General features: G+C 44.6%; 1 protein-coding gene across 7 annotated transcripts; it reads left to right on the top strand.

Moving 5' to 3' along the window:
• The first annotated feature begins 80 nt into the window (after positions 1 to 80).
• On the top strand, positions 81 to 17,015 carry ANKRD16 (ankyrin repeat domain 16). Of its 7 annotated transcripts, XM_005530991.3 has the most exons (9): positions 81 to 154; positions 3,037 to 3,378; positions 4,394 to 4,614; positions 9,218 to 9,260; positions 9,989 to 10,097; positions 10,905 to 11,066; positions 13,456 to 13,534; positions 15,075 to 15,249; positions 16,546 to 16,682. In XM_005530991.3, coding segments are annotated over exons 2-9 (1,122 nt in total). In that variant the 5' UTR covers positions 81 to 154; positions 3,037 to 3,046; the 3' UTR covers positions 16,547 to 16,682. The 7 variants fall into 7 exon arrangements, with proteins under 7 accessions (XP_005531048.3, XP_087911407.1, XP_087911405.1 ...); XM_088055281.1 differs by lacking the exon at positions 10,905 to 11,066; XM_088055279.1 differs by lacking the exons at positions 10,905 to 11,066; positions 13,456 to 13,534 and having other exon boundaries at positions 16,546 to 17,015.

Raw genomic sequence — 17,015 nt, 5'->3', positions numbered from 1 at the left:
GCCCCCTCCCCGCCGACCAATCAGAGGTCGGAGCCGAGCCCGGCGCTGTCCAATGGCGTTGCACATCCGGGTTGGGCGGGGTTTATTTACAGCGCTCCTTGTGATGACGTAATGTTCTCCGCGCGTGACGTCACGAGGTCTCCGCAGCGCGCGGGTGGGTTGGAAAAACTGGGAATTTTCCCGCGGGAATTCTGAGGTCTGGGACGAGCTGAGGAGGGAATATGGTGGGGGGAAGGGAATCCCCGGGCTGCGGGAACGGCCCTATCCCAGAAGCCCCGAAGGAAATGGGAGTTTCTGATTTTTTCCTGAGGGAAAAGGGAATTTCTGTTTTTTTCATGAGGTAAAAGGGAATTTTTGGGTTTTTCCTGAGGAAAAAGGGAATATCCCGTTCGTTTGGGAGGGAAAAGGGAATTACTGCTTGTCCTGGAGGAGGGGTTGGTGTCTGAATTTCCACAGGGAAAGAAAAGAATTCATTTTCCAGAGGTAAAAGGGAATTTCAGATTTTCCTGCGTGAAAAGGAAAATTTATGGATTTCCAGCTGGTTTCTGACTTTCCTAAGAGGAACAGGAATTTTTGAGTTTTCCCAGAGAGAATGGGAATTTTACTCCAGAGGGAGAGGTTGGTTTCTAATTTTCCTGAAGGAAAACAGAATTTCCTGTTTTTTCTGAGGGAGAAACCGATTCCTGGTTTTCCATGTGAAAAAGCAAAACTGTTTTTCCTGATGGAATGGCTAATTCCATGTTTTTCCGAGGAAAAAGGAAGTTCCTGGTTTTCCTAAAGAAAGAAGGAATTTCAGGTTTTCTGGGTGAAGAGGTAAGATCCTGGTTTTCCTGAGGAAGAAGAAATTGTCCATTTTTTCCTGAGGAAAAAAGGAGTTTCAGGATTTGCTAAGGGAGACTCTGGTTTCTGTTTTTCCTAAGGAAAGAAGGAATTTCTTTTTGCCTAAAGGAGAGGACACTTTCCTGAGGGAAACGTTGATTTCTGGTTTTCCAGAGGGAAAACTGAATTTCTTACAGAGGGAACATTTGGTTCCTGAACTTCCCAATGGAAAAAGAAGCTTCTGGTTTTCCTGAGGGAAAAGGGAAATTCTGTTTTTCCTAAAGGAAAGATCAGATCCTAAAGAAAAGGAAATTCTATTTTCTGAAGGGAGAGACTAGATCCTAATGTTCTCAAGGAAAAATGGAATTTCTGCTCTTACTGAGGGGTGGCTGCTTCTCAAATTCCAGAGGGAGACAAAAATTCCTGGTTTTCCTGAAGGAGAGGCCAGGCCCAGGTTTTCTGAAGGGAAATTTTTCATTATCCTGAGGGAGAATGAAATTCCTGCTCATCCTGAGGGAGAGGGTGGTTTGTGGATTTCCTGAGGGAAAAATTCCCATTTTTCTGGAGGCAAACACCAGGGTCTGCTTCTCCTGAAGGAAAACCTCATTCCTTCTTATCCCACCCCTCAGACCAACCAGGATATCCCACAAAATCACAATTTTTTGACCTTTTTTCCCTTAGGCCTGACTCCATGGTGGAGCAGGAGAGGCTACGGTGTCTCCTGAGGCTGGTCCAGGAGGGAAATGTGGGATTTCCTGAGGGAAAAATTCCCATATTTCTGGAGGCAAACACCAGGGTCTGCTTCTCCTGAAGGAAAACCTCATTCCTTCTTATCCCAAGCCCCCAAACCAAGCAGGATATCCCGTAAAATCCAGATTTTTTGGCCTCTTCAGGCCTGGCTCCATGGCAGAGCGGGAGAGGCTGTGGTGGCTCCTCAGGCTGGTCCGGGAGGGAAACCTGGGATTTCCTGAGGGAAAAATTCCCATTTTTCTGGAGGTAGACATCAGGCTCTGCTTCTCCTGAGGGGAAACCTCATTCTTGCTTATCCCAAGCAGGCTATCCCACAAAATCCTGATTTTTTTTGCCTTTTTCCCCTCAGGCCTGACTCCATGGCAGAGCAGGAGAGGCCGTGGCAGCTCCCGAGGCTAGTCCAGGAGGGAAACCTGGATGTGCTACAGGATTTGTGGATTTCCTGAGGGAAAAATTCCCATATTTCTGGATGCAGACACCAGGGTCTGCTTCTCCTGAGGGGAAACCTCATTCCTTCTTATCCCAAGCCCCCAAACCAAGCAGGATATCCCGTAAAATCCAGATTTTTTTGCCTTTTTCCCCTTAGGCTCCATGGCGGAGCGGGAGAGGCTGTGGTGGCTCCTGAGGCTGGTCCAGGAGGGAAATGTGGGATTTCCTGAGGGAAGAATTCCCATTTTTCTGGATTCAGACACCAGGGTCTGCATGTCCTGAGGGAAAACCTCATTCCTTCTTATCCCAAGCCCCCAAACCAAGCAGAATGTCCTGCAAAATCCCAATTTTTTGGCCTCTTTCCCCTCAGGCCTGGCTCCATGGCAGAGCAGGAGAGGCCGTGGCAGCTCCCGAGGCTAGTCCAGGAGGGAAACCTGGATGTGCTACAGGATTTGTGGATTTCCTGAGGGAAAAATTCCCATATTTCTGGATGCAGACACCAGGGTCTGCTTCTCCTGAGGGGAAACCTCATTCCTTCTTATCCCAAGCCCCCAAACCAAGCAGGATATCCCGTAAAATCCAGATTTTTTTGCCTTTTTCCCCTTAGGCTCCATGGCGGAGCGGGAGAGGCTGTGGTGGCTCCTGAGGCTGGTCCAGGAGGGAAATGTGGGATTTCCTGAGGGAAGAATTCCCATTTTTCTGGATTCAGACACCAGGGTCTGCATGTCCTGAGGGAAAACCTCATTCCTTCTTATCCCAAGCCTCCAAACCAAGCAGAATATCCTGCAAAATCCCAATTTTTTGGCCTCTTTCCCCTCAGGCCTGGCTCCATGGCAGAGCAGGAGAGCCCGCGGCAGCTCCTCAGGCTGGTCCAGGAGGGAAACTTGGGATTTCCTGAGGGAAAAATTCTCATATTTCTAGATACAAACACCAGGGTCTGCTTCTTCTGAGGGAAAACCTCATTCCTGCTTATCCCAAGCTCCCAAACCAAGCAGGATATCCCATAAAATCCTGATTTTTTTGCCTTTTTCCCCTCAGGCCCGGCTCCATGGCGGAGCAGGAGAGGCCGCGACGCCTCATGAGGCTGGTCCAGGAGGGAAACCTGGATCTCCTACGGGATGAGCTGAGGCTGGATGAGATTCCAGAGGCTCTCAGCTGGCACTGGGGACGTTTGGGAGACTCCCTGCTGCACCACGCGGCTCGGTTGGGGCACCGGGATGTGCTGGAATTCCTGATCCAGGAGATTGGGATGGACCCGGAGGTGGCCAACGGGGACTACAAGAGACCCATCCATGAGGCTGCTTCCATGGGACACCAGGAATGTGTGTCCTTCCTCCTGGAGAGAGGGGCCAGCGTGGACTGCTTGAAAAAGGGGGACTGGTAGGTGCTGGGATTTGGGATTGGGATAGGGGAAGGTGGGAATGTGGCTGCTGGAGGTGGTGTTTGGGATCGTGGAATGGATGAGAAAGTGCTTCAGGATCATCCAGTGCCACCTGGGACAATTTCCCTATCCCAGGCTGCTCCAAGCTGGCCTTGGACATTCCAGGGATCCAGAGGCAGCCACAGCTGCTCTGGGAATTCCAGCCCAGCCAGGAATTCCTTCCCCAGATCCCATCCATCCCTCTAGCAGTGGGGAGCCATTCCCTGTGTCCTGTCCTTCTATCCCTTGCCCCCAGTCCCTCTCCAGCTCTCCTGGAGCCCCTTTAGGCTCTGGAATGTGCTGGAAGCTCTCCCTGGATCTTTCCCTTCTCCAGGGGAACATTCCCAGCTCTCCCAGCCTGTCTCCAGCCCTGGAGCAGCTCCGTGGATTCCTCTGGATTTGCTCCAGCAGCTCCAGCTCCTTCTGTTGGGATCCCAGAGCTGGACTCCATGTGGGATCACCTGAGTGGAGCAAAGGGGCAGAATTCCCTTCCCCTGCTGCCCACACTTGGATCCAGTTGGATTTTTGGGAGAAATTCCAGCCCTATCCCTGCTTTCCCCCACTTTTCTCCTAAAAATTGTAAATTCCTGCTCCACTCTTCCCTTAGGGATGGAAATCTCTGGAAAAAGGAAACAAGGATTCTCCCCAGCTCCCAGATGAAAGCCTGGGAGGGTCCTTTGGAGCCACAAATCCAAATGCTGCATTCCTGAGCTGGGAATTGAGGCTGAGATTCCATGAGCCTGGATTAAAACCAGGGAGCTCTGCACTTCCTAAGGCATATCCAAACCTTTGGAAAAAGTCTCATTTGCCTTAAAAACATGGAATGCTCTGAGGGTCTGCACGGAAAAGGAGCTGAAGTATTCCTAACCTGGAAAACTGGTGCTGTAAAATCTCCTGGATCCTCAGGCAAAGCACCTGAATCCAGGTGGGGATTTCTCATCCCAGGTTATTTTATTCCCCCAAATTTTCTTCCAGGACTCCCCTGATGATGGCTTGCACCAGGAAAAACTTGGAAGTGATCAAAACTCTGGTGGAGCACGGAGCCAATCCCTTGTTGAGGAATAAGGATGGCTGGAATTGCTTCCACATTGCCAGCAGGGAAGGGCATCCCGAGGTTCTCCGGTTCCTGCTGGATGTGTTTCCAAACTGCTGGGACACGGAGAGCACCACAGGGAGAACTCCTCTGCACACAGCAGGTACGGATCCACCTCCCAGGAAATCTGGGAGAGCGGGAAAGGGATGTGCTTCCAGCTTATTTTGGAGAAAGAAAAAAATAATCAGGGAGAAGGGATCCATCCCAGGATCTTCTGCTGGTTTTGGGATTGAGTTCATCTCTGCCTGACACAGGTGGAGCTCCCTTCACTTAGAATATGGATCTGATTTTCCTTCCTGGTATGTAAACTGCTCCTGGAAAACCTCCCCAGCTCCAAGCGCATCCCGGCGTTTTCAATCCCTGAAAGCAGCAGAGCTGCTGAGAGGAACCTTTGGATTTTGGGGAGGTTTATGTTGGATATTGGGAAAATTCCTTTCATGGAAAGGCTTGTGAGCATTGGAATGAGCTGCCCAGGGCAGGGGTGGAGTCCCAATTCCCAGAGGGATTTCAGATCCATGTGGATGTGGCACGGTGGCAGTGCTGGGAATGGTTGGGCTCAAGCACTTTTCCAACCAAAATCGCTCCATGATTCCAAGAATAAACAAATTTGGGATTTCCCTTGCTCTCATCCCACGGTGTGAGAATTCCAGAGGGGCCTTCCTGCAAAGAGGAGGGACAATCCCTGCTGGGAATACCCAGGAGCTGTCCTTGGAGCCCACCACATCCAATTCCCTTTTCCTTGCTTTGAAGGGATATTTTGAGGGTATGGGCAGCTTTAGGAATCCCTAAAGCCATCCTCAGGATTGTTGGGAAGCAGGAGGGCTCAGACCACATCCAGAGTGGGAATTGGGCTGCGTATCCCAGGCCTCAGCAGGAGAGATGAGCCCTGGCTACCCAAATTCCTTTCCCAAAGAATTTAATGGGGATTGACTCCCTGGAAAAACCCGAGGTGTTGGGAGGAGCCCCTGCTGGGTTGTCATTCCCGTGGCTTTTCCAGTCACTCTTGGCTCATCAGCCGTGACAATTCCAGCCCTTGGGCACCACCGAGTCCTTGTGCTTGACCTGGGAATGAAAAAAAACAGGGAATGAGTTGTTTTTGGGATCAGAGCAGGTTGCCTGAAGCGGCTGATCCCGATTTTTCCAGTGTTCTCCCATCCCTGCCTTACTCCAGGTGGTGTTTCCATGGAATTGGCAGCTCCTCTCCCAGCAGGAGGGGGATGTTGGGCTGGGATCTGGGACTTGAGGGGGACAATTGGACATTCCAGGGTCAGGGTGAGCTCTGGGATTTGGGATTATCCAAATCTGGATTTGAACCAAAGTCTTCTCCCTGCCTTGGGATATGGGAATAAATTGGGATCCCAGAGCTGGACTCCATGTGGGATCACCTGAGTGGAACAAAGGGGCAGAATTCCCTTCCCCTGCTGCCCACGCTGTGGATCCAGTTGGATTTTTGGGAGAAATTCCAGCCTTATCCCTGCTTCCTTCCCTTTTCTCCTAAAAATTGTAAATTCCTGTTCTGCTCTTCCTTTAGGGATAGAAACTTCTGGAAAAAGAAATATTTCTTTGGCAAAGCCACTGATCCACAATTTGGGTGGATTTCTGGAATTTCCTCATCCAGCCAGACCCTGGGAATGGGGAAGGGCTGGAATGATGGAATTGGGGAATTAAAATTAACCCCCCTCACTGCCCCCGGTTCAGTTTGATCCCAAACTGCTCCTCCCTGGTATCCCCACGCTTTTCCCAGTGGATATTCCCAGCTCCTGAGGCAGGAGGGGCTGTGGAGGGAATCCTGTCAGGATAAACTGCCTTTTCCATGGATTTTCCATGGATTTTCCATGGATTTCCATCCCAGAGCTGTGGCTGTAACCCATGAGTAGGCCAGCTGCCTTTCTGGATTGCTGAGGGGTCGTTTTCTCCCTCTTGCAATAACTTTTTATATTAATTTTTAAAATATTTTTTTATTATATTTATTTTATTATATTTATGAGGGGTCATTTTCTTCCTCCTGCAATTATTTTGATATTAATTTTTCATATTATTTTTATTATATTTATATTTATTATTTTTATTTTTATTTTATATGTATTATATTTATTTTATTATATTTGAGGGGTTGTTTTCTCCCTCCTGGAATTATTTCTTATATTAATTTTTTAATATTATTTTTTATTATATTTATTATATTTATTTTATTATATTTATGAGGGGTTGTTTTCTCCCTCCTGCAATTATTTTGATATTAATTTTTAATATTATTTTTATTATATTTATATTTATTAAATTTACATTTATTATATTTATATTTACTATGTTTATATTTACTATATTTATACTTACTATGTTTATATTTATTATTTTTATATGTATTATATTTCTATTTATTTTATATATATTATATTTATTTTATTAAATTTGAGGGGTCGTTTTCTCCCACCTGCAATTATTTTGATATTAATTTTTAATATTATATTTATTATATTTATTATATTTATATTTATTATATTTATATTTATTTTTATATATTATATTATATTTGCGGGGTCGTTTTCTTCCTCCTGAAGTTATTTTTATATTAATTTTTAATATTATTTTTATTATATTTATTGTATTTCTATATATTATATTTATATTTATTGTATTTCTATTTATAATGTTTATATTTATTTTTATATATTCTATTTATTTTATTATATTTATGAGGGGTCGTTTTCTCCCTCCTGTAATTATTTTTATATTAATTTTTTGTATTATTTTTATTATATTTATCATATTTATATATATAATATTTATATTTATTGTATTTTTATATATTATATTTATATTTATTCTATTTGAGGGGTCATTTTCTCCTTCCTGCAATTATTTTTATATAAATTTTTTTGTATTATTTTTATTATTTTATATTTATTATTTTATATTTATTGTATTTATTTATATATATTATGTTTATTTTATTACATTTCAGAGGTCGTTTTCTACCTCCTGCAATTATTTTTTATATTAATTTTTATATTATTATTTATATTTATTATAGTTATATTTTTTATATTTATATTTGTTATATTTATGAGGGGTGATTTTCTCCTTCCTGCAATTATTTTTATATTAATTTTTTTGTATTATTTTTATTATTTTATATTTATTATTTTATATTTATTATTTTATATTTATTGTATTTATTTATATATATTATGTTTATTTTATTACATTTCAGAGGTCATTTTCTACCTCCTGCAATTATTTTTTATATTAATTTTTATATTATTATTTATATTTATTATATTTATATTTTTTATATTTATATTTGTTATATTTATGAGGGGTGATTTTCTCCTTCCTGCAATTATTTTTATATTAATTTTTTGTATTATTTTTATTATTTTATATTTATTATTTTATATTTATTATTTTATATTTATTGTATTTATTTATATATATTATGTTTATTTTATTACATTTCAGAGGTCGTTTTCTACCTCCTGCAATTATTTTTTATATTAATTTTTATATTATTATTTATATTTGTTATATTTATATTTGTTATATTTATATTTGTTATATTTATGAGGGGTGATTTTCTCCTTCCTGCAATTATTTTTTATATTAATTTTTATATTATTATTTATATTTATTATATTTATATTTGTTATATTTATATTTCTTATATTTATATTTGTTATATTTATATTTGTTATATTTATATTTGTTATATTTATATTTGTTATATTTATGAGGGGTCATTTTCTCTCTCCTGCAATTATTTTTATATTATTTTTTTATATTATTTACTTTATTATATTTATTATATTAATAAGGATTGATTCCTTCAGATTTGTTGCCTCTTCAGTCCCAAGGGAAGAAAGCTGGGAAGAGGCAATCAGAGGAAGTGGATCCCAGCTTTCCCATGCCTCTCTTCCTGGTAAAAGATGGAATTGTGCTGCTTGGAGGGATTTTTCTTCCCCTTAATTTGTGTTTTCCATCAGCTCAGAACGGTCAAAGAGCAAAAATCTGGGAATCCCTCACTGGGATTCCAGCTGGAAGCTGTTCCTGGGAACACACATTTCCCAGGATCCCTTTTTCCATCACCTGATGGAGCAGCTCCAGCCTTGCTTTGATATTTTGTTTTTTTTTCCTCTTGAATATATTCCATTTGTTTTGCAAAACAACCTGCAAGGGGGGAAGAAAAAAATAGCAAAAAGCTGGATCAAAGCTTTGATCCAGTGAAAATGTTTAAAAAACCTGGAAAAAACAGGAATATTTCAGTGCCTCAGGTCCAAATCCTCCCCCTCTGTTGTTGTTTTCCCTCTGAGATGAGATGGGAGTGGCTGAGGAGGGCTGGGAATATTATCCAGCATTTCCTTTGTCTTCCTCTGGCTTCTCCCACATCCCAACTCGGGAATGAACAAATTACTGGGAGAATCCCTTTTTGTTCCAGCTGAATCCTGTGGCAGATTCAATCCAGGCAGTTCCCATTCCACACATTTTTCCTGCTTTACCTCACATTTCCCGGTGGGATCAGACGAAAGGAAACCTTTTTTTATTTTAATCCCACCCAAAAACTGATGGGATTAAAAACCCTTGAATCCCGAGCTCCTTCCCTCATCCCAAAAGGATCAACACCCCGAGCGTGCCTTGCTGTAGGAACACAAAACCACAAAACACAATCAATCCATGTTTTTCCTGGTTTTTTTCCCATCTTTTCCCAGCGATGCACGGCTGTTCCCAGGTCGTGGAGCTGCTCCTGGAGCGGTAAGCAGGCTCCTTCCAGCTTTTCCAGCTTTTCCTCCCCCACCTCCCATTCCCTGCCAGGATTTGGACACAAAGGATGCTTGTGCTGCTCCTGCCCTGCCCCTCCATCCCGAGGCTGGCTTTTCCAGGTTTTTCCCAGCTGGGAAAGAGACAAGGATTCCCTGGGGATGGGCTCCCTCTTGGTTATGACACAAATCCCAGTTATGTAACTTTCTTTTCCCTGCTGATTCATTCCCAAAGGGATTCCTGGCAGCTTCCCTAAGCTGGGTTTATCCTTTTCTGGCTCCTGGGGAAATTGCTGGGAAGTGGCTTTAAAGCAGCTCTGTTCCCTTCCTAAATTCCCAGAGCAGCTTTTCCTGGGAATTGCAGCTCATCCCAACCCAGCATGAAGAACTCTGTGATCTTTAATTCAGTTTTAATTCAGTTTTCCCTCGTTTTAACTGGAATGAGACTGGTGGGCTCTTGATTTTGCACATCATTCCATGAGGATCTGGTTATTCCCTGCTTCCAGGCCCTCTGCTCAGGGAAAAAGGGAATTACAAATGAGCTGAACCTGATCCCTGATCCAAAAAAAAAATCCCCATTCCCCAAACCCTAAAACCCACCAAGCCAGGGGATGTGGATGAGCTTTATATATTCCATTTCCAATCCCAGCTGCTGAGAGGGATTCCATAAGGATTTTGGAGCTGCCAGCAGCTGTATCCCGATTTTTCCTCCTGGATTCCCAGGTGTCAGTACCAGCCTGACAGCAGGGACAGCTGTGGGGTCACTCCCTTCATGGACGCTCTCCAGAACGGACACGTCGGCATCGCCCGGCTGCTCCTGGAAAAACACCAGGTGAGTGCCACAATTCCTCACCGCCTTTTCCAGGATCCACATCTTCATCCTCACTGGGGAAGCCAATTCCCAAATTGGAAAGAAAGGAATTGTGGTGAAAAAAAAAAAGTAATTCCCTCCTGGAGATGGGAAGGGTTTGGTTGAGTGAGGTCAGTGGGAATCATGGAATGGTTTGGATTGGAAAGAGCTTAAAAATCATCTCATTCCATCCCCTCCTTCCATGGGCAGGGACAGCTCCCACCATCCCAGGTGGCTCCAGGCTCCATCCAGCCTGGCCTTGGGCACTTCCAGGGATCCAGGGGCAGCCACAGCTTCTGTGGGATGGTGACAGCAGGAGGGGTCAGGACATTCCCAGCGCTCCAGGGGCAGCTGTGTCAGAGCTCTTGGAATGCCAGAGGCCGTGGAGAAGGTGGAAATGTCCATCCATGAGTTATCCAGAGCTCCTCCCTGCCCTCCCTCTCTCCTGGCAGGTCCTGTGCTCTCTCCCAGAAGTCCCTGATTTCCTCCAGAGAATGCCATTGGAGCGTGCTGGAGGAACCAGAGCGCTGCAATCAATAATTTACTGATGATTGATTGATTGATTGATTCCTGGATGATCCCAGCAGGCTGGGGCTCCCTCATGGCTGATCTCCCAGAGCTGTTGGGAAGTTTGCTGTGGTTTTACCCTCACATTCCAGGCACTGAGGGTGGGAGACCTTGGAAACCTCCCGGAAGTTTCCAGGCGGCGCCGGTACCTCCAGAGGGTGGTGCTGTCATTTGGGATGAGCCCCCTTTATGTGTTATTCCGGTGATATTCCTGAATTCCAGGCCTGTCCCACAGCTGTGGATGCCCTGGGTGCTCAGGCCCTGCACAGAGCAGCTGTGACAGCCCAGGATGGATCCATCCAGTTCCTGGTGTCCGAGCTGGGTGTGGATGTCAACGGGAGAGCGACGTCCCTGCGGCTGCCAGCCCTGCACTACGCTGCCAAGGTTTGTCCCTGCTCCCAAATTCCCCTGGAAAAGCTTGTGCCAGGCACCTCAGCCAGGCTGGATCAGGTGTTTGCCACCATGGGTTTGTATTCCTGGCTCATCCTCTGCTCCTCCTGACTATTCCCTGTTTTCTGGGAAGCAGGGAGAGGGGAGATCCCACCTGGAGCAGCAGATCCCAGCCCTGGGAGCAACATCAGGAGGATCTGGAGAGTCCAGAGGAGTGCATGGAGCTGCTCCAGGGCTGGAGCCAGGCTGGGAGAGCTGGGAATGTTCTCCTGGAGAAGGGAAGGATCCAGGGAGAGCTTCCAGCACATTCCAGGGCCTAAAGGGGCTCCAGGAGAGCTGGAGAGGGACTGGGGACAAGGCCTGGAGAGACGGGACACAGGGAATGGCTTCCACTGCCAGAGGGCAGGGATGGATGGGATCTGGGGAAGGAATTCCTGGCTGAGCTGGAATTCCCAGAGCAGCTGTGGCTGCTCCTGGATCCCTGGAATGCCCAAGACCAGCTTGGATGGAGCTTGGAGCAGCCTGGGATGGTGTGAGGTGTCCCTGCCATGGCAGGGGTGGCACTGGGTGGGTTCTGAGGTCCTTCCCACCCCAGGAATTCCATGTTTGTTTCATTAATTCCAGCTGCCAGCTGGGGAGGGACAGGAGATGTGGCAAAGGAGAGCTGGGAAGGCGGGGGAAGCTCCTGGGATTTTATCTGTGTCCTTCACACTGGAGTTGTTTTGAATTCCAGAGCCACTGGAGCTTTCTCCTCCTCCCAGCCCATGTGGGAAGCAGAGCTGTGGGTCCTGCAACATTCCCTGGGAATGCAGAGCAGATCCCAGAACTTCCCAGCTGACCAGGATCATTCCTGGGATCTGTTAAATCCAGATCTCTGAGCCTTGTGGTGGGAATAAATCCCCATCCCAGTGCTCTGCTCCTACGAAACCATCCGTGCCATTCCCTGGGAATTCTGGCTCCATCCAGCCGTGCCCGCTCCCACAAAGGAGCCCTTTCTCCCGTTTTCCCGGCCTCCTGCTCCCAGGATCCACATCCAAAGCCCTTCTGGTTGCCAAGGGTACGTGGAACAGCTCTGGGGGGAATATAACGTGCCTTGGAGCAAATCCAGCAAATCCTGGGATTTGGGAATGATTGGATGGGATTCTCTCCCTTCCCCGGTGTCACTTTGTATTTACAGCAGCATTTGTTTGTGGTTTTATCTCCCTCTTTTCTTCTTTTGCATTTCTAAACACAGGAAAATCAAATTTTTTTTTTTTTTTTCAATTTGCTGCCAGGGCTATGGCAGCTACAGCAATTCCTGGCTTTGCCATGGAATTGGATTTTCAGGGAAATGGGAGCCTCAGGAGCAGGGAAGATGCTGTGGAATCCTATGGGAACAGGGGGAAAAAAAAGAGTGGGTGGGGAGGGGGATAAAAATAAGAGCTCTCCATTCCCAGGCCTCAGGACAAAGACTTAATTCATGGCACTGAGGATGGAATTCCAAAATCAGGCGTGTTATTTAGGGAGAAAGGATTTATTTCTGGAAAAGCCTCTGCAGGGAGCTTGGGGGCTGGGCTGGGTTTTTCCCTGTGGAATTTGAAATTCCTGGCAGAGGAAGGAGGGAGGACACTGTGGATCCCTGGGTTTTCTCCCAGGGAAGAAGAGGAATTCCTGGAGGAATTCTTTGGGAAATTCTGGTGCCTGAGGGAGGCAGATGAGCAACGGCCCAGATCAGCAACAGGTTCTGCACCTTGGGTTGGAATAACCCTGGAAAAATCAACTCCAGATCCTCTGGGAATCCTGGAGGGGTTTGGAACTCAGAGTTGGAGAGAGCTCCAGGGCTGGAGCCAGGCTGGGAGAGCTGGGAATGTTCTTCTGGAGAAGGGAAGGATCCAGGGAGAGCTTCCAGCACATTCCAGGGCCTGGAGGGGCTCCAGGAAAGCTGGAATTTGGGAAAGGCCTGGAGGGACAGGACACAGGGAATGGCTTCCCACTGCCATGGATGGGATTTGGGAAGGAATTCCTGGCTGGGCTGGAATTCCCAGAGCAGCTGTGGCTGCCTCTGGATCCCTGGAATGTCCAAGGCCAGCTTGGAGCAGCCTGGGATAGGGAAGGTGTCCCTGTTGTTGGAATTTGATGATCTTTAAGGATTTTTTCCAACCCAAACCATTCTGGGATTTTTAGGAAGGTGCCTGGTGGGACCTTTCTGGCCAATTCCCGTGGGATCACAGCAGCTGGAGCAATTCCTGCCTCATGGATCTGATCTTCCCTGCCACAGGCAGCTGACCTTGATTTCCATCTGCTCCAAGATCCTCTGGATCCCCCAGACCTGAGCAGAACAGAGCAATTCCAGGTCAGGGATGGATCCGAGCGCAGAGCTGATCCCAAATCCCACCTTCTGCAGGAAGGACATGGACAAACCATCCAGACCCTGCTGTCCCTCGGTGCTGATATCCAGGCTAAGGATGGGAAGGGCCGTTCTGGTGAGAATTCCAAGCTGTTTTTCCAAGCTTTATGTGACACCTGGAGCTTCCATGAGTGCATCCCAACCTCTGCATGCACGGGAGATGCCAAATCCATGGATACATTTGCTCTGGGAGCAACACCATGGATCCATCCCAGGGTTTTTTGGGCATTTTGCATTCCCTGGCTTTCAATTTACTGGAATTTCTGCTGGAGCTTTTGCCTGGGAGGGGCTGGGGGAAGAACAGAGACACAAACTGGGAATTCCCTGCTTATTTTTCACCTGAGGAGCCCCAGTGCTGCCTCCTCCCGCTAAAATTTCTCTGGAATGATCCTGTTGGAAGCAGGTTGGATGGACAAACACATGGATTGAGCTCTCCAACCTCAATTCCTTAGCAAATCAGCCTGGAAATGGCTGATGAGCAAATAATACCAGGGAGCTGGCACGGAAGTAGAGTTGCTATAGCGATGCCGGAGCATCGGCATTCCCAGCGGGAAAAGCTCAGGCAAGCTCTTGCATCAGCATCTCCCAAAAAAACCCTAAAAAAATTAAAAATTTGTGAAAAAAAAAAAATGGACAAATGGTTTCAACCATTGGGGAATTGCCCAGCCCTGGGGTTTGGTGAAAGGTTTTAGCGGAGCCGCCTCTCCCTCCACCTCCTGTGGGATTAAATCTGAGCTCCGCTGAGCTCATCCAGCCCTGGGATGTTTTTTTCCTGTTGCTCCTCCTTGGCTGGGTTTGGGTCACTGCGTCCTTGGGAAGCTTCTCATCCACAGCAGGATTATCCAGAGGGATCAGGAAACCTCATTTGGATTACAGGGAGATTTTTTCTTTTACAGTGAGAATGGGGAAGAGCTGGGTTGGAATTCCCAGAGCAGCTGGGGCTGCCCCTGGATCCCGGGAATGGCCAAGGAAGGGTTGGAGCAGCCTGGGATGGTGGGATTGGAATGGGATGGGATTGAAGGTCCCTGGATCCCATCCCAAAGCATTCCGGGATTCTGGGATTTGGGAGGCTCCGAATCCATCCCGAGGGATTTTTCTGGGAAATGGGGATGGGAAAGAGAGGGAAAGGGAAGGGAGAGCCTTGGTGGCTTCCTGAGATTGCAAGGGAAGGCCCTGGGTCCATCAATTCCTTGGAGAGGAGATGGATCCAATGTCAGGCTCTGGAGCCAGGCTGGGAGAGCTGGGAATGTTCTCCTGGAGAAGGGAAGGATCCAGGGAGAGCTTCCAGCACATTCCAGGGCTCCAAGAGAGCCAAGATTTGGGAAAGGCCTGGAGGGGGCAGGAGCCAGGGAATGGCTCCAGATTGGAAAAGGGGAACTGGGGTGGGATTTGGGAAGGAATTCTGGGACAGTGGGAGCTCCCTGTCCATGGCAGCAGGATGGAAGCTCACACTCGATGATCCCAAGATTAATTCCACAACTTTTTCCCAACCCAAACCGCTCCACCATTCCACACTGGGAAAAAACCACCATTTCCCCCCTCCACCTGTTTCCTTCCATGGGAATCCCGGATTTTATCCCAGAGCAGGATGAGCCCAACTGGTTGTGTCCCCCCAGCCCTGCACGCGGCCGGCGCCGGGCAGCGCGCCGAGGCCGCCGGCGTCCTGCTGCGAGCCGGGCTCCGTGACGCTCCGGATAACTCGGGAATGCTGGCACGGCAGCTGGCCAGGAAGCCGGAGATCATCCGGGTTTTCCAGGGAATGCAAGAGGAAAGCCGCTCCTTTTCCATGTGGTACGTTGGTTATCCCTTCCCTCAGGGAAACATTGATTAAAATGTTGGGATTTTTACCCAGAATCGAGCGGAGAAGCTGAGCTGGATTGGGAAGTGGATTGAGGAGAAATGTTTGAAATAGGATTATTTCCAAAGGTTGTGGAGGGGATGGGGCTGCGCTCTTCCCTGGGACAGGTTTTCCAAAAAAGTTGTGGCTGTTCCATTCTTGGAAGTGTCCAAGGCCAGGTTGGAGCAACCTGGGAGAGTGGGAGGTGTTCTCTTGGTTTGGAATTAGACCATCTTTAGGTCCTTTCTCACCTCAACAATTCCATGTTTTTATCACGTTCCTGCTTCTGATAAAAATAATTTTATTATGTATAATGATAAATTATAGAATTTATAGTAAGTTATATATTATTTTCTATTATATTATATATAAAATATATATAATATAATAATAGATATATATATTATATTATAGTAATAATTATATTATTATATATAATAAATTATATATTATATATTTTTATATTATATTAATTATATTATATTAATTATATTATATTAATTGTATTATATTTATTGTATTATATTTATTGTATTATATTTATTAAACATATATAATTATATATTGTATTTATGGTATACTATAATAAATATATAAAATTATATATAATACAATAATTTATAATCAGTATAATAATTTACAATTAAAATAGAAGAAAATAGAAGGAAAAATAGAAAATAGAAGAATTGTAAGAATTATAATAATTTTAATAATTTATATGTAGTCTATAGAATATTATATAGAATATATAATATAGATAATAATTATAATAATTTCTAAATTATATAAATTATATAAATAATAGATATGATATAATGATATAGACATGATATAAATTATATAAATAATTTATAAATAATAAAAATAATTTTATTTTATGTATAATAATAATTATATAATTATATGTTTTATATACTATATAATTATGTATTTTCTAAAATTAATTATTATTTACTAATTAATTATTAATTAGCAAATTTATTTTTAAGTAAATTATTTGTAATTATTATTTAATTTATATTTATTTAATATATATTTACTAAATAAATTATTTAGTAAATTATTAGTAATTTTTTTAATAATTATAGAATAATTACATATTTTATAGAATTGATTGTATATTATAATATATAATTGAATTTATTATATTTTTATTTATTTATTTACTTATTATAAATTTTAATATAAATTTTAATATAAATTTATAATATTAATTTGTTTATAAATTTATTTTCTTCTTTCATTTCCAGATTCCAGGGCTGAGCTTCCCTTCTTCCCATGCAGCTCCCTGAAACAGAACCATCCAAGGAAATCTCCACTTCTCGGGATCCTCACGGCTTTTCCTGGGAATTTCCACACAAAATCCACCTGGATCATTGATTTTCCAGCTCTTCATGCACCTGCTCTCCCCTAATCCCTGAAATTCCTGGAATTGTGAGGCTCTTGAAGCTGCACCAACCTTTTCAATCCTTTTTGTATCCCACGGCTGATCCCAAAATCTGCGGGAATCCGTGGTGGGACCTCAGCCCTGGGAGGACATCGGGAATCTTTGGATCAGACTGAAATAAGGAGCTGTTTTAGTCCAGATTGGAATGCTGGGCAATTCCCAGAACCCATGAACTTTAAATCCCAAAAAATCTGCTCTTGGAAACCTGGGATTCGCAACAAGGTAAGAGCAGCTGCAGCTGTTGGGATTGTGCAGCTGGAATGATAAATTCCA

The sequence above is a fragment of the Pseudopodoces humilis genome, chromosome 5 (assembly GCF_049639895.1).
Source record: "Pseudopodoces humilis isolate 2021_Gansu_Grassland_sample_001 chromosome 5, ASM4963989v1, whole genome shotgun sequence".
In the NCBI taxonomy this organism is placed as follows: domain Eukaryota; kingdom Metazoa; phylum Chordata; class Aves; order Passeriformes; family Paridae; genus Pseudopodoces; species Pseudopodoces humilis.
Note: the sequence above shows the minus strand (reverse complement) of the source record. Positions and strands in the feature narration are given on the sequence as shown.

What these genes read in the sequence shown, in the direction of transcription:
- ANKRD16 (XM_088055277.1), top strand. Translation starts at nt 3,047, where the DNA reads ATGGCGGAGCAGGAGAGGCCGCGACGCCTCATGAGGCTGGTCCAGGAG. An exon ending in TGCTTGAAAAAGGGGGACTG is followed by an intron (nt 3,379 to 4,393) that starts GTAGGTGCTGGG and finishes ATTTTCTTCCAG; the next exon opens with GACTCCCCTGATGATGGCTT. An exon ending in GTGGAGCTGCTCCTGGAGCG is followed by an intron (nt 9,261 to 9,988) that starts GTAAGCAGGCTC and finishes CTGGATTCCCAG; the next exon opens with GTGTCAGTACCAGCCTGACA.